This window comes from Mandrillus leucophaeus, unplaced genomic scaffold (assembly GCF_000951045.1).
Source record: "Mandrillus leucophaeus isolate KB7577 unplaced genomic scaffold, Mleu.le_1.0 Scaffold232, whole genome shotgun sequence".
NCBI lineage: Eukaryota > Metazoa > Chordata > Mammalia > Primates > Cercopithecidae > Mandrillus > Mandrillus leucophaeus.
The window spans coordinates 163,984-187,571 of NW_012102388.1; the positions used below are offsets into that span (position 1 = coordinate 163,984).

The 23,588-nt window shown below is 43.1% G+C and overlaps 1 protein-coding gene across 1 annotated transcript in view; it reads right to left on the reverse strand.

Annotated features, from left to right (window-relative positions):
- The window catches only part of TMEM132D (transmembrane protein 132D), a 902,502-nt gene that overhangs the window by 137,307 nt on the left and 741,607 nt on the right, over positions 1–23,588 (reverse strand). Inside the window, exon 5 of the mRNA XM_011981941.1 lies at positions 14,294–14,437. Coding sequence (XP_011837331.1) covers positions 14,294–14,437 — 144 coding nt within the window. The remainder of the gene's footprint in view (positions 1–14,293; positions 14,438–23,588) is intronic.

Here is a 23,588-nt window from a genome sequence, read left to right on the forward strand (position 1 = left end):
TCTAGCCTGGGCAAAAGAGCGAGACTCCATCTCACACATACACACACACACACACACACACACACACACACACACACACACACACACACAAAAAAAAAAAAGAAAAGAAAAGAAAAGAAAAAAAAAAGAGTTTATGGATCTTGCCCTGGTTGTAGTTTTTTATAAGTATCAGAACAAGGATTTAAATCCATGCAATTTGACTCAGGAGTTAAAATGCTTAAGCAACATGTTATACTCTTTTCACGCAGCAACAGTGAGGTAGGATGTAGTTGTGGCTTTATCTCTAGAAAGGGCATATGTCCCCCAGTCTGCTGCAATCCTCATGATTCCTTATTGCTCTTACTCATTTAAATTATCTCCTGGCTCTTGTATTCTTCTGGGCTTGTGATTCCTGGTCTAAATGTTCTCCAAAATCCTTTATGTAAATTCTGTGTAAGTGAGGTGGCATGGGGAGGTCATGTGGTTTCTTTCTAGGTCTAAGATGCCCCATGATTGGCAGTATTCGGGATTGTCAACCAATGTCTGAGCACAGTAAAATGACGTGGTGTATTTGACTGGTGATGTCTGCCCTGGGTAGGGTACTGGGAGGAGTACCTTGTGTGAGGTTTATTTGATGATGCTATTCTAGACTAACCTAAGATATAGGGCAAGGTTGGTCCATCTTTGACCCATTTTCTCTTATTTTTTTTTGAGGTATTCCTATTTCTCCAGAAGGTATAATCTCTGCTTGTCCAGATTTGCCTATCAAAAAGAAAAGTGATCTAAACAATTCATCATGACAAAAATTTCCAGGAATTGATATGTACAGTCTCACCTAGAAATGTATTAACTTTAATGAAGGATTGTAGGGAGAGATTAATGCTTAATCCAATGGCATGAAGTCTTGTTGGAAGAATTGCAAGCATCTGTGGAGGAGTCACTTTGGGCTGGGGGAGTACGTTTCAGTAAATAATCATGAAAGTCACCACCCGTGAAGAAAAGGCCCAGTAGAGTCCATGAGCAGAGATTGGCACTTTCTCTACAAAGGACTGGATGGTAAGTGTTTTCAGCATCGCAGGCCATATGATTTCTCTCACAACAGCTCAGCTCTGCCCTGGTCATGCAAAAGCAGCCATTAACAAGATATAAATGAGTGGGTGTGGCTGTGCTGCAATGAAACTTCCTTTATGGATACGGAACTTTGGATTGTATATGATTTTTATATGTCCACTCTGTCACTGTAGCACAAAAGCAGCCACAGACAATACTCAACAGGTAGACATGCCTAATCTCATCCCCAAGTAGGCATAGTTTGCCAACCCCTATTCTAGAAGATGAGTGATAGAGGAAGATAGAAAAGGGTTGAGAATGGATACCATGTACGTGATCTGTGATGAAGCGTCAGAACTCTCTGTGCCTCAATTCCCTCACCCCAAGAATGAGGATAAAAATAATACCACTTTCGAAGGAGCAGAACAGAGAGCCTAGAAATGAATCCATGCTTGTAAAGTCCATTGACTTCCAACAAAGGTTCCAGGAATACACAACCGGAAAGGACAGTCTCTTTAATAAATGGCACCGGGAAAACTGGATATCCACATGCAGAAGCGTAAAACTGGACCCTTATCACATACCACATCCAAAAATCAACTCAAAATAGATTAAAGACAAATAGATTAAACACAAAACCAGAACCTGCAAAATGACTGGAAGAAAACACAGGGGAAACACTGTATGAGTTTTGTCTGGGCAATAATTTTCTGTACTTAACCTTGAAAGTACAGGCAACAAAAACAAAATAGACAAATGAAATTGAATGAAAGATAAATATTTCTGCACAGCAAAGGAAACAATTGACAGTGTGAAGATATAAACTACGGAATGGGAGAAAATATTTGCAAGCCATACATCCAATAAGGGTTAATATCTAAAATATATAAGAAATTCAAACAACTGAATAGTAAGAAAACAATCCAATTAAAACATGGGCAAGGGAACTGAGTAGACATTTCACAAAAGAAGAGCTACAAATAGTCAACAGATGTATTTAAAAATGCTCAACATCACGAATCATTAGGGAATGAAGATTAAAACCATTCCTTGGTTTTACTATCACCTCATACCTGTCATAATGGCTATTATTAAGAATTGTTAAAATTATAAACAATCATTAAGAATTATTAAAAAGATAGCAAGTGTGGGCAAGGATGTAACGAAAAGGGAACCTTTGTATACTGTTGGTGGCAATGTAAATTAGTCTGGTCATTGTGGAGAACTGTATGGAAGTTCCTCGAAAAATGAAAATAGAATTACCATATAATCTATCAATCCCACTGCTGGGTATATACCCCAAAGATCTGAAATTAGCATGTCGAAGAGATGTCTGCACTCCTGTGTTCACTGCAGCACTACTGACAATAGCCGAGTTAGGGAATCAACCTAAGTGTCCATCAACAGATGGATAGGTAAATCCATCTACATACAAACAATGGAACACTATCCAGACATTAAAAAACATTGTATCATTTTTGACAATATGCATGAAATTTGAGAACAGTATGCTAAGTGAAATACACAAGGCCCCGAAAGACAAATACTACATGTTCTCACACGTGGACTCTAATGAAAACAATGGATCCCATCAAAGCAGAGAGGACAATGGTCATTACAGACGTTGAGGTTTTGGTACAAGGCCTCAGTTAGCCAGAAAGAATAAGTTATTTTTTAAAAATCTACCTCACAGTGTGGAGAATATAGTTAATAATAGTATATTGTACATTTCAAAAAGTATCAAGGGAGTAAATTTCAACTGTCCTCACTACGAAAAATAAGTATCTGAAGTGAAGGATATGTTAATTAGTTTGATTTAATTATTTCACATTTTATTCATCAATCATAACATCACTTTGTGCTCCGTAAGTATATATAATTATAAACTGTTAATTTACAATAAAGTAAAAATTAAAACAGAAAATATATGTGTTAAACTATAACTGATAAAAATACCTATTTCATGGGGTTGCTGTGAGGATTAAAGAAGCAAATCCTTACCTGCTATGAAGTAAGCATCCAATAAGTATTAAAAACATCACACTTTCTATTCTTATTGCTATAACATGTCCATCTACTTTTTTTTTTTTTTTTGAAACAGGGTCTCGTCATCCAGGATGGAGTGCAGTGGCGCCATCATGGCTCAATGCAGCCTCGACTTCCCAGGTTCCAGCAATTCTCCTCCAACAGCATCCTTAGTAGCTAGGAAAACAGGTGTGCACCCAGCTAATTTTTGTATTTTTGGTAGAGATAGGGTTTCGCCATGTTGCTCAGGCTGGTCTCGAATTCCTGAGCTCAAGTGATCCACCCGCCTCAGCCTCCCAAAGTGCTGGGATTACAGCTGTGAACCACCACTCTTGGCTATCTCTAACTACTTTTAATCTGCATCAGGAGTGAAATAATCCACTAACAATTCTGAAATCACACATTAGGTTTTAGAAACAGATTGATATAGTAGAAGAACTTACAAGATGAGCCTATGGATAGGAAGCAGAAAAGTTGTCTTCTCTAAACTAATACATTTACTCCCGTATTATCCATTTTCATACTGCTGTGAGGAAATACCTGAGAGTGGGTAATTTATAATGAAAAAGAGGTTTAATGGACTCACAGTTCCACATGGCTGGGAGGCCTCACAATCACGGCAGAAGGTGTAGGAAGAGCAAAGGCATGTCTTACATGGTGGCAGACAAGAGAGCTTGTGCAGGGGAATTGCCCTTTATAAAACCACCAGGTCTCATGACACTTATTCACCATCATGAGAACAGCATGGGAAAGACCCGCCCCCGTGTTTCAATTACCTCCCACTCGGTCCCTCGCATGACACGTGGGGATTATGGGAGAAACAATTCAAGATAAGATTTGGGTGGGGACACAGCCAAACCATATCAACTCCTAATCCAGCAATAACAAAAATCCTAACATTAGGAAGTCAACTTTGGGAAAGAATCACCACTATTTGCTGTCCAAATAGAATGCCATGATTGAAAATCAATAATAATGCCGGGTGAGTATGCAAAGTTTATGTGATACAGTGCATCTTTATTTTCCCCTAACTCTCCCTGCCATGAATCCACTTGGATCTCCACTGGATGGAGGTGGGACCAACAGGTCCAATCCCTGTATCCCGCAGGTGGTCCCTCCCACTCTGCAGCTACAGAGTCCTTTCCAATATTGAAGGATTCCTATCAAAATGACCACCCTTTGCCACATGATGGATTGAAGGAAGTGTCTATTGGGAGGTCAGTCTAAACCATTACCCCTCCTGAATAAAAGAGCCTCAGAGACACTCCTTCACTCATCAAAAGTGCATCTCCTGTGTCAGTGCATCAAAGGTATCAAGCTCGTACACGGGGGATGCTATTGTTATGTGGCCAGTCTGCTTCCCGAGAACTCTTCCCTGCAGGTGACACAGGAAGTCTTCAAAGGAGGCAGCAGGGGTCAGTGAGGAGGCACAATCCCCGCAACTTCTCCATTCCTTAGCTGAATATTTGAAGCCATTTGGCTAAACTCTTGGGATGCAGACAAAAAAGCTGATCGGAAGTTATAGGATCTGCAGGTGGAGAAAAAAAGAGAAGCGACTAATTAGGAAGCTGCCTCCTGAGGGCTGTCCCTGTGGCGGTGCAGGTGGTCGGGCGTCCAGCTGGATTGCTGAAACAGAACTGCACGGGAGCCGGCTCCCCACTGCTCTCCTCTCCTCAGGAACAGGCTGCTGGAAGAGGAGTTAGGCCATTCAGGCCCCAACACTGAAGTGCTCCACCAGGGATGCTGAAAATAGCTGCGGAAGAGCTTCTCTGATTTTCCACTCTTCTCTTCCTCCTGATTGTTTACTCAGCTTGTTATGTGTTGTGCTCCCATCCCCGAAATTACACTCCTTTTCCTCACAGCAGTTTGCTACTCTCACAGAGAGAAAGATTCTACTTTGATCCACCTTAGGGGAATGTGTCAAGCTTTATTACACCTGATTTCCACTGTGGTGTGTCTCCGGTGTGGAAGCAAGGGTGGATGTTGATGCTGTTCAAATGCTGTAAAATAAAGCAGGTTCACTAAGAGCAGCTATAATCAGGTAGGGCTACAGGCCCCTTTGATTTTTTTTTTTTTTTTTTTGACGGTCTCTCTCTGTTGCCAGGCTGGAGTGCAGTGACGCGATCTCGGCTCACTGCAACCTCCGCCTCCCGAGTTCAAGCAATTCTCCTGCCTCAGCTTCCTGAATAGCTGGGCCTACAGGCGAGCGCCACCATGCCCGGCTAATTTTTGTACTTTTCAGTAGAGATGGGGTTTCACCGTTTTGGCCAGAATGGTCTCAATCTCTTGACCTCGTGATCCCCCCGCCTCGGCCTGCCCCCTTTGATTTTTATCAGTGGACATGTCTGAAATATTTGGTGGATACTGGTTTGTTCAGGACTGTTAATGAACACTTGAGCCTGTAAGTTGCAACAACAAGAACAAAAACCTTAGCACATTTTTCAGGAATAACCCTCGAGCCCAAGTCAGTCTTCCTCCGAGTGTGTGAAGTGTGACTGGCTTTAGGAGAGAGCAGCTCTCCCACCAGCTGCTCTGTGGGTTCTTACAGTGCTCACAGCCCCGAGGCTATCCCACTCCTAAGTGGCTGCAGGGGACATGGGCTGCTCTTGCTGCAGAGAGTCCACTGCCCTTCTCTGTAGTGACAATACACAGGTTGGCCCTGGGGGACCCTACTCCCCAAACTCCTCATTGAGTTCATGTGCTTTGAGATGACTTAGGGTTTGGACAACCAGTATGTTTGGATCCCTGGCTGCAGTGCTGGGCTCAAGGATAAGGAGGTGACCTAAATAGGTGCCATAAGCACACATCCCAGGATTTATACAGGAATGTCCTAGAAGAGAAACACTCTTTTCTACTGGATGTGAGCCAGTTCTGAGGCATCCATCTTGCTCCCACAACGACAGCTCTGTGAGAATGAAACTCATACAGAAGAGTGTCTATAGGGAAGAAAAAGTGAGAAAGAGTAGGGGTAGGGGGAGAGAGAGAGAAGGAGGGAGAGGGACAGAGGGGATGTTCCGGTGATATATTTTGGAGTTCTAAATAAAACACCCTAAGCTAGCCCCAAGCTGGACTTTTCAATCATGTGACATTTTTTTTTAAACTTGTTAATGTTGGTGGCATTTCCTATTATTTCCAACCCCTGAGAATCACAATGGATATTATTGCAAACATCTGAAATGCTTTCCCTGGGGACCTGTTGCCTTCTTGAAAAAAAAAAGAAAAAAAAAAAACAACCGAGCATCATTGGAAGGCAGAAGAGAGCATGCCTTTATGCAATTTACAATTCAACATGAATGAGTTTTCAGTAGATTTCCTGAGAGGAGGTTTTGATGTGGCTGGGGAAGCCCACACCAGCCTGTTGGGCTTTTGGCTGAGGAAAGAAGAGAAAGCAAATAAAAATAAAAAGACTGAGGCCTTTCAAGGCAGACCTTCTCCACTCAGAGGCTTTCCAGGGGCTGCACAGGTGGCTGTGACACATCTCTGAGAATCCCTTGGCTTTCTTTCTTAACAGCCTCCAAATGACGCCAAAACATCACACGTACCAGGTGGCTCTTTGTCAACATCTGTGATTCACAGAGCAGCACAATGACAACTGTGTGAGCTGTGGGTTTTGATTTCTAAGTTGTGCATCGGGCTTTGAGGCTTATTGGTGGATGTAAAATAAATGCTGTGAGGTTTTTCATTTTTCGTTGCACCCTTTATATTTCCAAGGGTGGTTTCATGAGTCATTCTCAGAAACAAGGGGAGGGAAAACATTTCTTTCTCCAGAGTTCCAGCCCAAGTCGCAAGCTTGCATCTCATTGGCTCTGATTGGATAATGTGTCTGTCTCTGAGCCAGTGGCATGTCCAGAATTTGCCATGCTCTGATTGGCCACCCTGAATCACATGGCCACTCCTGGAGGCTGGAAGTGTGGCTACAAGCTGAAAGAACCACCTCCTATTCCTCTTCCTCATGACATTTCCTCTGCTGGCAGGGCAGACTGGGCACAGGTTCATCCTTCAGGTATTACACCCCCAGGGAAACCTTGAGTGATGTGGTTATGTTTTCCCTTCAGCGTTTAAACTACGTGAGGCAGCTTTAGGCTAAACTTAACACTAGGCACATAGTAGTTGCTCAAGAAATGTTTGCTGTCAAACATATTTAAGCAAATGTTTGCTGACAGCCAACATTTCTTGACCACCTACTATGTGCCTTGTGTTAAGCTTAGCCTAAAGCTGCTGCATGCAGCTTAAGTTTGGCTCAAAGATTTCTCCATGCCTACTGAACAGTAACCTAACTGCATGTTCAACCATGCTGCAACCTGCTTTTGTACCAATCGCTGAGTGTCAACAATTACAGGTAGCCAATACTTCAAACCATGTTCAAATACAGCAAATGCTGAGCCGTAACTAATCTGGCTGCATCTGCACCTCACTCTGTTTTCTGTGGTCCACTTTCCTTTTTCTGTCTATACATGTCATCTGACCACATAGCAGCTTCAGAGTTGCTCTGAACCTATTCAGATACTGGGGGTTCCCTAATTTGTGAATCATTATTTACTCAATTAAACTCTGTTATATTTAATTTGTTTAAGGTTTTCCTTTCAACACTAGTGTTGACTGACAGCCAGGAGGACAATGCTTGCTAGAGCTTTTGGTCCAGTGGCCCTGCTTCTGTGGGAACTCAGTTGGTGGGTGCAGCCTCCTGTGGTCCCAGGAAGCATTTGGATGGCAGGCAGGTATTGTTACCCACCCCTGCCACTGGTAACCAGGCAAGTCACTCCTGCTAGAGCTTCTGGCTCAGTGGTCCTACTTTTGCCTAAATTTGCCAAGGGGCATAGCCTCCTGTTGCTCTGAAAACATGTGGATGGCTGGGCAGGGAACTCCACCCTCTCTTGCCTCCCAGAGCCAGATGTGTCACACCCAGAGAGCTTCCAACACAGCAGTCCTGTTTCCACCTGAGCTCTATGGACACACAAAACCCCATATTTCCCCAGGGAGCATATGGACAGCAGATTAGGACCAACCTGGCAAGTATACAGCTTGTCTGCCAATTGCGGCTCCTGCCTGACGGAGCCTCATGGACCAGAATACTGAACAAAAGAAATACGGGCATGAAAACAATAATCAGAGGGGGCTCCTCAGAGACCCAGGAGCAGACTAGACTTGAAGCCAGTCAACTGAACCCACCTTATACCATAATCAAACCCCCTAGAACGTTCATCAAATAAGAAAAAAGCAAAACAACCCATCCAAAGGACCCAACTTCAAATACTGAAGAAATATCAGCCCACACAAATGAGAAAGAGCAAACACAAAACTCTGGCAACTAAAAAAGCGAGAGTGCCTTTTGTCTTCTAAATGACTACACTAGTTCCCTGGCAAAGGTTCTTAACGAGGCTGAAATGGCTGAAATGATATAAATAGAATTCAGAATATGGATAGAAACAAAGATCACTGAGATTCAAGAGAACATCAAAACTCAATCTAAGGAAATTAAGAATCACAATAAAATGATACAGGAACAAAATAGCCGTTATAAAAAAGAAGCAAACTGATGTGATAGAGCTTAAAAAACACACTACAAGAATTAAATAATGCAATCGCAAGTGTTAAAAGCAGAGTTGACCTAGCTGAAAAAATCTCAGAGCTTGAGGGCTGGCTGTCTGAAATAATTCAGTCAAACAAAAATAAAGGAAGAAAATGAGGAAGAACAAATAAAGCCTCTGAGGAAGGCGTGTGGGATTATGTAAAGTGACCAAATCTCCAACTCATTGGTATCCCTGAAAGAGACAGGGAGAAAGCAAGCAGCTTGGAAAACATATTTCAGGATATCATACATGAAAACTTCCCCAACTTCACTAGAGACACCAAAATTCAAATTCAGGATATGTAGAGCACCCCTGTGAGATATTACAGAAGAAGAACATCCCCAAGACACAATCATCAGATCATCCAAGGTCAAAATGAAAGGAAAAATGTTAAGGGCAGCTAGAGAGAAGGGGCAGGTCACCTACAAAGGGAACCCCACCAGGCCAACCGTGGACCTTTCAGCAGAAACCCTACATGCCAGAAGAGATTGGGGTCCTATATTCGACATTCATAAAGAAAAAAATTTTCAACCATAAATTTCATATCCAAACTAATCTTCATAAGTGAAGGAGAAATAAGTCCCTTTTTCAGACAAGCAAGTGCTGAGAGAATTTGTTACCACCAGCCCTGCCTGACGAGAGTTACTGGAAGGAGCACTAAATATGGAAAGGAAAGACCATTTCCAGCCAATTTGAAAAAACACTTAAATACACAGAACAGTGACATTAGAAAGCAACAACACAAGTCTGTGACTAACAACACCAAGACAGGATCAAATCTGCACATATCAATACTAACTTTGAATGTAAATGGGCTAAATGCCTCAATTAAAAGGCACAGAATAGCAAGCTGGATAAAGAAACAAGACTTAATGGTATGCTGTCTTCAAGAGACCCATCTCACATGTAGTGACATCCATTGGCTCAAAATAAAGGGATGGAGAAAAATCTACCAAAGAAATGGAAAACAGAAAAAAAGCAAGAGTTACACTCCTAATTTCAGAAAAAAAAAAACTGACTTTAAACCAACAAAGATAAAAAAAGAAGGGCATTATATAGTACATGGTTCAATTCAATAAGACCTAATTATCCTAACTATACCTGCATCCAATACAGAAGCATCCAAATTCATAAAGCAAGTTCTTAGAGACCTAGGAAGAGACTTAGATCCCCATACAATAATAGTGAGAAATTTCAACATCTCATTGACAGTATTAGACAAATCATTGAAGCAGAAAATTAACACAGATATTCAGGACCTGAACTCAACACTTCACCAAATGAACCTCATAGACATCTACAAAACTCTCCACCCCTAAACAATAGAATATACATTCTTCTCATCACCACGTGGCACATACTCCAAAATCAACCACATAATCAGACATAAAACAATCCTTAGCAAATTCAAAAAAAAACCTGAAACCATACCAACCACACTCTCAGACCACAGCACAATAAAAATAGAAATAAATATGAGGAAAATCACTAAAAATCATAAAACTACATGGAAGTTAAACAACCTACTCCTGAATGACCTACCCCTTCCTTACACCACATATGAATTTAATCCAAGATGGATTAAATACTTAAATGTAAATCTAAAAACTATAAAAACCCTGGAAGACAACCTAAGAAATACCATTCTGGACATAGAACTTGGCAAAGATTTCATGATGAAGATGCCAAAAGCAATTGCAACAAAAACAAAAATTGACAAACAGGATCTAATTAAAGTTAAGAGCATCTGCAGAGCAAAAGAAACTCAACGGGGTAAACAGACAACCTACAAAGAGAATGGAAAAAATATCTGCAAACTAAGCATCTGACAAAGGTTTCATATCCTACACCTGTAAGCAACATAGACAATGTTACAAGCAAAAACCAACCCCACTAAACAGTGAGCAAAGGACATGAACAGACATTTTCAAAAGAAGACATATATACAGCCAATAAGCATATGAGAAAATGCTTAACATCGCTAATCATTAGAGAAAAGCAAACCCAAATCGCAATGAGATACCATCTCACCCTAGTCAGATGGCCTTTTAAAAAGTAAAAAAAAAAAAAAAAAGCATATGCTGCTGAGGTTGTGGAGAAAAGGGAATGCTTATACGGTGCAAACTGGGAATGCAAATTAGTTCAGCTACTATGGAAAGCAGTTTGGTGATTCCTCAAAGAGCTAAAAACAGAACTACCATTCAGTCCAGCAATCGTATTATTGGATATGTACCCAAAGGAATATAAATCATTCTACCGTAAAGATACATGCATGTGAATGTTCATTGCTACACTGTTCGCAATAGCAAAGACATGAAATTAACCTAAATGACCATCAATGCTAGATTGGATAAAGAAAATGTGGTACATATACACCATGGAACACTATGCAGCCATAAAAGAGAATGAGATCATGTCCTTTGCAAGGACATGGATGGAGCTGGAGGCCATTATCCTAACTAACATAGGAATAGAAAACCAAATACTGCATGTTCTTGCTTACAAGTGGGAGATCAACAAGGAGAACACATGGATACTAGGAGGGGAACAACATACACTGGGGTCTATGGGAGAGTGGAGGGTGGGAGGGGGAGAGGATCAGAAAAAAATACCTCTTGAGTACTGTGCTTATTACTGGGTGATGAAATTATCTGTACGTCAAAGCTCTGTGACATGCAGGTGACCTATTAATATATAACAAACCTGTACATGTACCCCCAACCTGAAATGAAAGTTTAAAACACACACAAAAAACAAAACAAACAAAAAACTCCCCACTACTGTTGTGATAAGAATAGAGTGGCGAACAAAGTGGACTCAAATAGCACTGCCCTCACGGAGTTTAGGTTCCAATGAGGACAGTCAGACAATGAATATAGCCCTGCCCTCACGGAGCTTAGATTCCAACGAGGACAGTCAGACAATGAATACAGCCCTGCCCTCACGGAGCTTAGGTTCCAATGAGACAGTCAGACAATGAATACAGCCCTGCCCTCATGGAGCTTAGGTTCCAATGAGACAGTCAGACAATGAATACAGCCCTGCTCTCATGGAGCTTAGGTTCCAAAGAGGACAGTCAGACAATGAATACAGCACTGCCCTCATGGAGCTTAGGTTCCAAGGAGGACAGTCAGACAACGAATAGAGCCCTGCCCTCACAGAGCTTACATTCCAACATTCCAACGAGGACAGTCAGACAATGAATACAGCCCTGCCCTCACGGAGCTTACATTCCAACAAGGACAGTCAGACAATGAATACAGCTCTGCCCTCACGGAGCTTAGGTTCCAATGAGGACAGTCAGACAATGAATATAGCACTGCCCTCACGGAGCTTAGGTTCCAAGGAGGACACTCAGACAACGAATACAGCCCTGCCCTCACGGAGCTTACATTCCAACGAGGACAGTCAGACAATGAATACAGCCCTGCCCTCACAGAGCTTAGGTTCCAAGGAGGACAGTCAGACGATGAATACAATAAACAAAAATATATAGTGTATCTGTGAATACATAAACATATGCTATGTATGACATATATGCATATATAAATAGAAGTTCAGCAGGGATGGGGAAGGCAGTGCTGTGGGTGTCTGTGAAGATTTTGCTGATGCTGCTCAACAAAGGCCTTGGGGAGAAGATGAGGCGAGGGAGCCGTGCAGGCATCTAGGGAAAGAAATTTAAAGGCAGAGGGAGGGGAGGGGATGCCTGTACTGTTACAGGAGCGGCCAAGACTTCCGTGTGACCAGAGTGGAGGGAACCAGAGGGGCTGTGCCTAGCGTGAGGTCAGCGTTACAGCAGGTGTGGCTGCAAAGGTTTGATTCTATCTCTGTAAACACTTTGGCTTTTCCTTTGAGGAGGGGAAGCCAGTGCATTTTTTTTTCATAAAAAAAGTATTGATCCATAATAAATATACATATTTTGGGGTCCACGTGGCCATTTAATACATTCATACAATTTGTAAAGATCAAATCAGTGTAACTAAGACAACCTCCACCTAAGGTATTTGTTGTTTCTTTATGCTAGGAACGTTTGTATTATTCTCTAGCTATTTTGAAATATGTAATAGATTGTTGTAAACTGTCGTCACCCAACTGATCTATCTAACATGAGGTTAGATAGATCTCTAACCTCATGATTAGACTGATTTCTTCTATCAAACTGCACATCCGTGTCCACTCATCAGCCTGGAGGTCATCATGTGAGAGAAGTGGGAGGGGCCAAGCAGAGGGGTGCCATGATCAGATCGCCTGTGGCCGCCCTGGCTGTGGCACTAAAGAGGGGTTATGGGAGAGGAGGCAAGCATGGGACCTAGGACACCAGCCAGGTGGTCAATGCTTTGATTGAGGTGACTGTTTCTGGGATTGGGGTGGTGGCAGGACCTGTGGAGGAGGACTGGATGCTGGCTATCCTTGGAAGGCACTGCCAACAGGACTTGCTGAAGGCTTGGATGTGCAGAGAGGGGAGAATGAGCCTAGATATTGGCTGGAGCCAGTCAAGGAAGTTGCCCTGTGCTGATGTGAAGAAGATTCTGGAATGAGTAGGCAGGAGTGCTGTATGATGTCATGTGTTCCTGCTGCCCTGTTGCTTTCTAACATCTCTGCCTTCTCTCTTAAACCCTTAAGAATGGGGCTTGTCCATCTCATTTGTGTGGTCCTAGAGTTTTGAACAGTATCTAGCACTTAGTGGGGATTAGATTCGCGTTTGTTGACTGTTTTAAGTGAGCAAAAATGCTCCGTGAAGATTTGCTTCAGAGCAGAGTGGTTACACCAGTTCCTGTCTGGGTATTGTCCTGTGCTCCGGCCCTGGCTGGGACTGGTGCGGAAGGAGTCTCCTGGAGCCTCGTGAGGCCCTTCTCGTTGTCCTGGGCTTTTGTTGGCAGCCTCCTCCTTCAAGGAGGTGCCTGCTGCATCTGTCACTGCAGCCCTGGCTCTGGAGTGGGTGGTGGCAGCCTGAGGAACCCATTTACCTCCCGCAGGCTGGAAGTGTTCTATGAGGTTCCTGGCAGAGCAAGACTCCATCTCCTCAGCCTCCTCCATCCGTCTCCCAGTGTGCCTTTGTTTTGAATCATTTTTGCACTCAATTTAAAAGGCCGAGACGAAGGAAGGAGGGGTGAGCGCTGTTCATCCATATCCCTAGCTCACGTGGAATTTTGTGGGCTGAGCAGAGGAATAGAGAACGATTTCCTCTTTCTCCCTTGACCAGTATTGTAAATCAAAGCTGGGAGTAGTTGTATACCTTATACCACCATTGATTTCACACAAATGCTGTGTGCCATAGAATCATCCCGGAGTGTGTGGCCACACACCCATCCATCTAGGCTCTAGGGCTCCCTCCCCTCTTCTCCCTGGCCTGGGGTGGGTGGAGGGTAAGCTGGTCCCTGCCTCCTGCCGCAATCTCCCTGGGGATCTGGGAAGAGGCCAAGGGCATTCGGCAAACACAGAGTGTCAAGGGACAGCCTCCCAGACTCGGAGTCATCAGCCAGAGCAGTTTTTCATTCTGTCCAATATTTGTGCCAGGGAGAGTCTCCCGATTTAAGTGGCAGGATAACCAGAATGGGATGGGAGCGATCCTGTGGGACCCAGAGGTCCCAGAGGCCCCAAGCTGGTCCAGGAGCACAGAAGCTGACATGACAGCAGGTTTCTGCAGGGGTGGGGAGGTGTCAACTTGCCTTAATCACGTCTTCATCAGACGATCTACACTCCACAGACTCCAGCAGCTCTGTCACTGTGCCGTCATCCTCCACGGAGACCACTTTCACCGGGACGGCCACCGTCTTCCCCGTGAGGATGGCTGTGTTCAGAATTTCTGCCTCCTGGAAGACCAAACACACCCTGCCATCACATCCCCTCCTGAGATGGCCCAGCCCCCGGGAGTACGCCGCCTGCCTTTCCTCAGCTGCCCTGCAAACACCACTGGCCTCTTCTACAGGCTCAGAAATCCTGATGGGCAGCACCCACTGCGTGACCGTGGCAGCCAAGGGATCATGCTCTGTCCTCACCCAGACTCCTGCAGGGCAACTATGATGGCGAAGGGGTGGAGGATAGAAAAAGTAGTGGAGAAAATGTATTACTAATATTGTGTTTGGCGAACAATTATGTCTCAGGCGCCTTTTTAAGTGCTTTAAAAATATCGGCTCATCAATCCTCATAGCATCCTGATAAGACAAACATTCTTCTTCTTCCCAGTTTACAGATGGCACAGAGAGGTTTTGTGACTTGCCCAGGGTCACCCAGGTAGAAATCAATGAAGGCAGGATTTGAAGCTGGGAAGTCCAGCTCCCGAGTCCATGCATCAGCTAACTCAAACAGGTCTAAACAGGGACACGACGATGGTGGCTTCAGCAGCTGATGGATGGCTAGAGGGGCCTGGTGTTGTGCAAGAAGCTTAGATGAGCAGCACTGCACCGCCAGTGTGTGGCATGTGGGGGAGACAAAGGCAGGGAGGGAGCCCTCAATCTCTGTGCTCTCTTGCTCTGGCTTTCTTTCACTGTGTTTCAATTTTCCAGGCTTTTATTGGGTCCTGGCCTCCAGACGTGTCTAGAATGTTATTGTGGCTCCAACAGCACTCCCACATCCCCACTGATGTGATCCACGCTGCACCACACACATCCACACTCACCCCAACATGCATTTTGCTGCAAACCCTTCTTTCATAGAGCAGCTCAAGACGTGTGTCTTTAGGGGTGTCCCAGCTTGCCCTAAGTATCTGCTTTCAGAATGAAGAACGCCCTGAACTTTTCCCCTTGGTAGCACCTAACAGTTGCTGTTTTACTTATAGTTATTTAATCCCTTTATCTCTCTTCCAGACTCTAAGCTCCATGGGGCTGTATCTGCTTTCTGCTCACCAGCACCTAGCACAGAGCTTAGCTACAATGAACGGTGTTAATATTTGTTGAGTGCATAAATAGGACTCAACAGGGAAAGGACTGGGATTCACGTCCTCACCTTCTTGCTCCCCAGCTCCTCACACTCTATGCACGAATCCCTTTTTTTCAGGCACACCTAGGCCTCGGTGGTGCTTCCCAGACATGGAACATCTCTGGATCTCATGACACCCTGCATCTCTCTCTCCAATGTACCCATGCTCATCCTCAGTTACTCTTCTAGAATTCTTGTGACTTTTTAATTGGTGGGGGCCTGAGAGATCATAGGAGCCCATTTTTTAGATAAAGAAAACTGAGCCTCAAGACCTGGTAAGTAAATCTCATTCTTCTCTGCAGAGATTGCATTTTCTATCACAAAAACGTAGAAGTCCCAATATAAACACACATTTCTGTATAATACAACTTCCAAGTCCTAGTGCACGATGTTCTTTGCTCAGTTTCAGCTCATCACATGCCAGTGGTGTCCCTAAGAGGTGTTTTATCAACATGCCACATTGCATTTCTTCTGTTAACTCTGTATCTGTCTTTTCCTTGACAGAATAACAGCAAAAGGTCTGGGTGGGTGCTAGGAGCTGGTTAGGGTGGATCTAACACAACTGTCATTTTACTTTCACTCATAGTTATTCAATCGCTTTATTTTCCTTCTAAGACTGCAAGCTCAGTAGGGCTGTATCCATGTCATTTCGAGAGATGAGCTTGCAAAGATTCTTGTTACTTTGATTTTCATGTGGAATGTAAAATGCCTGTTAGTAGAATGCCAGCAGAAGGAATAGAAGTTTATCATCCTAAAATGACATAACTATTTTCCTTATGTTAACTATTTCTTAGATAAGATCTTATTTTTTCTTTATGGGATGAGATTTGTCTATAGCCAGTTCACTGGGGTTAGGCTTTGGATGTAGCAATACATATATTGTTCGTTATTTTAATTCTAACAGACAAGACTCCAATTTGGAATGCTCCCAAATTTCAGAGACCATGCTTTAAACTGTTGGAATATGCATAGGCCTTCAAAGTCCCATTATCCATACACTTTTTCTTCTCTATGGGTTCCCAGCCTGATTTTATTTTAATTCGAATAAAAACATAGCACAAAAATGAAGAGGCAAAATCAGTATATGATGCCATTTCCTACTGCTCCAGGCAGGAAAAATTAGCTTTAATGGCAAAAATCACCATTACTTTTGCACCAGCCTAATATTTTTTTTCTACTCTAAAGGGTGAGGATCAAAAGGAACAAGTAGTACTCTGGGAAAAAGTGGAACAATGCTGTTTAACTTTCTGGCCGAAACTGGCTCATCACAAAAGAGAGAGACAGACAAGGGAGCAGTGTGGCCACTTCTGACATCAGTCTCGGGGAACACAATTTCTCACATTCGTGGTAAAAAGTGAAGAGCACCTCTACTCCAACGATAAAATCCAAAGGCCTTTCATGTTTTTGCACATTCAGGTTAATATAATGAGAAATGACGCTGGGAGTGACTGATGAGCAGCTGCAAGCCCATATGTCTGGGGTGTTGCCTTTTTCTCTGAATAGCATATGTCTTTCTGCCCACAAAGATCTCAGTGGGGCTGAGTGACTGAGCCTTCAGGCTTGGTATTTCCCTGCCTCCTCTGTGTATTTCCAATTCTTTGACGTCAAGAATTTTCTCTTTTGCACAGCTTTGCTTTTTCCAGGAGGCGAATGGTACGGGGATGACTCACAAAAGTCTTTAATTTAGATAAGAGGAGGACGAAGGAGATCCTTGTTCAGGGGCAGAAGTACCTGCAAAGCCTTAGCTTTGCTTGAGATATGACCTACAACTGCTCAATTTTTGGACCCCAGAAAACCCTTGAAAGCTCAGCTTCCTTATTGCTGTGTGTTCACCTTATCACAGCACCTCAGAGCCTAGGAAATAAAGGCACACTCTCTTTAGAAAACATATCTCCTTCCCATCAGCCAATCATAATCCTTATTGTCACTTCATACACCCTTTCTGCTACTTGGGCATTATCTGTGTGCCAGTAAGGATCTCTGACAAAGCACTACAGAACTTTCAGCACTCCAGAGTCGAGGAGGAGGTAGAATAGCAGAGAATAGACTGGACGTGGCACTGAGAAAGGTATAACCATTAAAGTGAGGTTTCAGATATTTTTCCTGGGGGCTGACTCACTGTCATCCATTATAGGGAAACAATAACAGTCCCTGTCTTGCTGGAGAAATAACGAGCCATGTCTTAGTTTGAGCCAGCCTGGAAATAGATCCTGGGACAAAGATTCAAGAGAAATTTATCTGGGACATTCAGGAAACTTCAATAGGAGAGTGTACAGGCGACACAGGGAAAAGGAGGCTACTAACAAGTTGTGTAGATTAAACCAGTTACCACAGTGGGCACCTGGAGCTGATCCTGCAGAGGATGAGGAAATATATTGTATATTCTGTGTGTGTCTTAGTCCATTTGTATTGCTATAAGGAAATACCAGGCTGGGTGCAGTGGCTCACACCTGCAATCCCAGCCCTTTGGGAAGCTGAGGCAGGTGGATCACTTGAACCCAGGAGTTCGAGAACAGCCTGGGCAATACGGTGAGACCCTGTCTCCACAAACAAATAGAAAAAAGTTTATGCAGCTGTGATGGTACATGCCTGTAGTCCCAGCTGCTTGAATGGTTGAGGTGGAAGGATCACCTGAGCCCAGTGAGGTCAAGGCTGCAGTGAGTCATGGTTGTGCCACTGCACTACAGCCTGGGCAACAGAGCGAGGCGTTCTCTCAAAACAAACAAACAACAAACAAACCCAAACAAAAAAACCTAGAGAGGTTGGGTATTTATAAGAAAAAACGGTTTGTTTGGTTCATGATTCTGCTGGCTGGAAGACTGGGCATCCGGAGAAAGCCTTGTGGAGGAGGGCGAAGGGAGCAGGCATGTGCAGAGATCACTCAGCAGTAGAGGAAGCAAGGGAGAAGAACAGGGAAGTGCCAGGCTCTTAACAACACTGAGAACTCCATCGCTGCCCCACGCCTACTGCAACCAGAGAGGGACTTTACCTACTCATGAGGGACTCATTCCCGTGGCCCAAATACCTCCCATGGCCCTACCTCCAACACTGGGGATCACATTTCAACATGAGGTTTGTGGGAACAGACTTTCCAACCATAGCAGTGTGTAAATGTGTATGTATTTCAATGGATTGAAATATATTATGATGTATTTCCCCGCAAGGAAATTCTCTAGAATATATACCTAAGAATAATTTCATTGAGCGCTGAGGGAGCTGGGGTATTTATACACCAAATCCTGAGTGCTGCTCCTAAACAGACCACTGTTTAGCACTTCCAGCCCACTGCATGTGCAGGCAAAACAGACTTCTACTGTTTCAAAGGAAGCTCCCGATGGAGGGTGGCACTTGGACCTGGTCAGGAGTACACTGCTGTGCTAGGGTACAAGGGAAATATGTAGGGCCCTGACCGAGTCTGCTACATCACTAAAGTAATCTGTCGTGTGGTGATCTGATGGATTGGAGCTAGAATTAGAGTGTTTCTTTATTTTGATTTTTGTTTTCCAAATTTCCTCATGTTTCCGGTATCCTGATTTTATGCTTCAAGTATCAGCATAGTCATTTATTCATGTTTACCTTTGAAAATTAATTTTAAAACAGAGACGAGGAAAATAATGGATAGAGAAAAACATTGCACAAGGGAAGTTTTAAAACACTTTAAGAGATTGATCTCTGTGTTAGACAGTTTGTTGCCCATTGAATGCCTGTTTTCCCTTTTTTTCCTAACAAAACCCCAATTTCATTTGTGGCTGTAACATGCCTAAATAAAATGACTATAGTTTTTGGCTGCCCTTAATCTGTGGCACATTTCTGGCCCAGAAGATATCAATAAGAGTCATTTAGCAAGACTTCCAGAAAATTTTGTGAAAAAACAAAAACTCAAAAGAAGACAGACATGCAGCCAACAATCATATAAAAAACTCAACATCATTGATCACTAGAGAAATGCAAATCAAAAGCACAATGAGATACCATCTCACACCAGTCAGAATAGCTATTATTAAAAAGATTTTTAAAAAACCACAGATGCTGGTGACATTGTGGGGTAAAGGGAATACTTATACACTGTGGGTAGCAGTGTCAATTAGTTCAACCTTTGTGGAAGACAGTGTGGCAATTCCTCAAAGAGATAAAAACAGATATACATTTGACCCAGCAATCCCATTACCAAGTATATAGGCAAAGGAATATAAATCATTCTACCATAAAGACGCACGCATGCGCATGTATATTGCAGCAGTATTCACAATAACAAAGACATGAAATCTACCATCGACTAGATGTCCATCAATGGTAGACTGGATAGAGAAAATGTGATACATATACACCATGGAATACTATGCAGTCATAAAAAAGAACGAGATCATGTCCTTTGCAGGGACATGGTTGGAGCTGGAGGCCATTATCCTTGGCAAACTGACACAGGAACAGAAAACAACATACCACATGTTCTCGCTTATAAGTGGGAGCTAAATGATGAGAACACACAGACACATAGAGGGGAACAAAATACACTGGGGCCTAGGGGAGGGTGGAGGTTGGGAGGAGGGAGAAGATCAGGACAACCAATGGATGGTAGGCTTAATACCTTCCCTTTGTAACAAACCTGCACATGTACTCCTTAATTTAAAATAAAAGTTAAATTAAAATTAAATTAAAATGAAAAAAATAACAAGAACTAAGCAGATTCTGAAAGTTGTCTTTCCTTTTTCCTTTCTTCCTGCCCACTAGGCACAGATAATGCTGGAGTTAAACTGCATCTTGTGACTCAAAGGTGGTGGTATGTGGTTAAAAGACACATGGTTTCAGTGTAGTGAACTATTAATAGTTAAGTGCAGGGAATCTCTCGTTGGGTTGTGCATTAGTCTGTTTTCACGCTGCTGATAAAAAAGATATAGCCAAGACTGGGTGATTTATAAAGAAAAAGAGGTTTCATGGACTCAGTTCCAGGTAGCTGGGGAGGCCTCACAATCACGGTGGAAGGTGAGGGAAGAACAAAGGCATGTCTTACATGGCAGCAGGTAAAGACAGAATGAGAGCCAAGCAAAAGGGGAAACCCCAAATAAAATCATCATATCTCCTGAGACTCATTCACTACCACGAGAATAGTATGGGGGAAACTTCCCGAATGCATGATTCAATGATCTCCCACCAGGTCCCTCCCACAACATGTGGGAATTATAGGAACTAAAATTCAAGATGAGATTTGGGTGGGGACACAGCCAAACCATATCAGACTGCCTACGTTTGAATCCTGGTTGTGACACTACTAGCTGGGTGGCTCCAAGCAAGTTACTTAACTCTTAGTGCCTAATTCTCTTCAGCTATAAAATGAGCATAATAATGGTATGTACCTCTTGGGTTTGCCCTAGATTTGGTGTATTAATATTTGTAGGGTGTTTAGAACAGCGCCTGGTAACTAGTAAATGCCCTCCGAAATGTCTGATAAATAAGCACAGATGAGTGATGACCACGGTGGATTGAGTACAAAGTTCATGTCCACCTGGAGACCCAGAATATGAGTTTATTTGGAATCAGTAGATCTGTAGATGTGATTAGTTGAGACATGGTCTTAATGGATTAAAGTAGTATTGTGGGTGTCCTTACAAGAAGAAAAAACACAGACAGACACACAGGGAGGATGGCACAGGAAGATGGAGCCAGAGATTGGGATGATCCATCCATAAGCTGAGGAATATCAAGAATTGGCACAACCTACAGAAGCTGGAAGAGGTAGGAAGGATGCTTCCCTAGAGCCTCCAGAGGGAGCACGGCCCTGGTCACACCACAATGTTAGACTTGGAGCCTCCAGAACAGTGATGGAGTGAGTTTCTCTTGTTTTTAGCCACCACGTTGTGTTACTTTGTCACTTCAGTACTGCAGCACTAGGAACCGAATACAGTGACTAGTCAAAAAGGAAGTGCCTGGATGCTAGAAGCATGGCCACACTCACCTTCGGCATCTACACCTCCAAGCACGTTTGCAGAGAGAATTAAGAGCTTGCTCATTCTAACCATTGATTTCCAAGTTCTGTTACTCACAGATAATCACCGTCTTAACTGATGCAACCTGAAAGGGGACCCCCTCATGATTTCTCATCGGTCTTAAGTCAAAACGAGTAAGATAAATTGACTTATTTTTTTGTAATGAGAAAAAACATTTTGTTGTTGTTGTTCTTTTTTTCCCCTAAAGTTACTATAGCCTCTTTGGAGATCACTTGCCATTTTAATATATGGTTGTGAAATGATCCCATATATGTTAACATAGATGAATAACGTTAGAAGAAATAAAAATAGTGTAATGTGGGCTGCGTCAACTGATTCCTTCCTAAACAAAAGCATCAAAGTGCTTAACTATACACCATGGAATACTATATAGCCATAAAAAAGAACAAAATCATGTCCATTGCAGGGACATGGTTGGAGCTGGAGGTCATTATCCTCAGCAAACTAACACAGGAACAGAAAACAACATACCACATGTTCTCACTTATAAGTGGGAGCTAAATGATGAGAACACATGGACACAGAGAGGTGTCACAGAGAGGACACACAGCTCAACATCACAGTGATTAACACACCCAATCTGAGCACCCCACTGGAGGAGGTTAGAGGAAGCAAACGTTCCATATAGCAAATGAAATGGAGCGCCAGCTGAACCTCCAGCCTTCCCTGCCCTGTGGAAAATTGGCTTGGGGAAGGTATCAGGCTTATCCAACCAGAATAGCTCACAGCCCGACACCTCAACCTCCAAGCAGTGTGTTCCCATCCCTTAACTCTGTGTGAGGCACATTTAAGAAATGGGCATTTTGAAGAAATGGACATAAAAGCTAACTGGCCCATTAAGCTTGGAGACTTGCAAAAAGGTAGCATTTTTTTTTTTTTTTTTTTACAGGGGTTAACTGAATAAAGACATGAGACAGTAGGCATAAACTTTCAAACAAACAGGATTTGAGTTACATATTGAGACATTTCCTCATAACATTTTTAAAGGGAAACAATGAGTCACTAGGATAGACAGTTTTTGCATTTCCTACCTCCTTTTGTATAAGATGACATCCATTTTCCTTTGGGAAGCTATCACCTCTCCTTTGCATGACGCTTGGTGGGACACAGTAACTCTCTCCCCTCTTCAAAAGTAGGCAGAGTAGGCAGGCATCTCTGGAGCTAGGACAAGCAGCCTCTCTCCCTGGGACTTGAATTTCACGCAAAGGGAGTGAAGCCGGGTCAAGAAGAGTTGGATTTCATTTGTCTCATTCGTGGCACCTGAGAAGTCTATGCCATTTACCCTGGTCTATCTCTAGCATTGTCCTGGTTCCTACCTTTTCTGAGAGCTTTTTGTCCAGCTTTTTAATTCATCCTCTGAGAGAGCCCGTATTCTTGCAATAAATTCAGTTTTTAAAAAAATGTTAGGTAGTGAGAATCGGTTTATTTTGCTTACAATGAACAGTGAGGCGTTGCTAAGAATGGGAATACATTCTGAGAAATGCATTGTTAGGTGATTTCACCATTGTGTGAACACCATAGAGTATATTCCACAAACCTAGAAGGCAGAGCCTACTACACACCTGGCCGTATGGCACAGCCTGTTGCTCCTGGACTGCACAACTGTACGGCAGGTGATTGCAGTGAATGCTGCAGGCAGTCGGAACACCATGGTGAACAGTATTTGTGTATCTCAACACAGAAAAGTTAGAATAAAAATACAGTAGTATAATCCTGTGGAACCACAGTGGTATACGCAGTCCATTGTTGACTGAGATGTTGTTATATGGCACATAACTGTACCCTACTGAATGAAGTTCACCAGAAAGGTGATTAGATGAAAGTATATTGGTTTTTGAGGTTTTATTCTAAACTGTCATTGAGAGGCAAACTTTTTGTTTCTTTAGCAATTAGCAACCTCAGTCACCACTGTGCATCGTGGACATCTTGTTCATTTGAATTCCCCCCAAAACAGACCTTAGAAAAGGGCTAGGGTGCAGTTAACCTCTTTGCAGGAGGTGGGAGTGAGGCGTGAGCAGCAGGAGACAGTGACGGGGAAGCC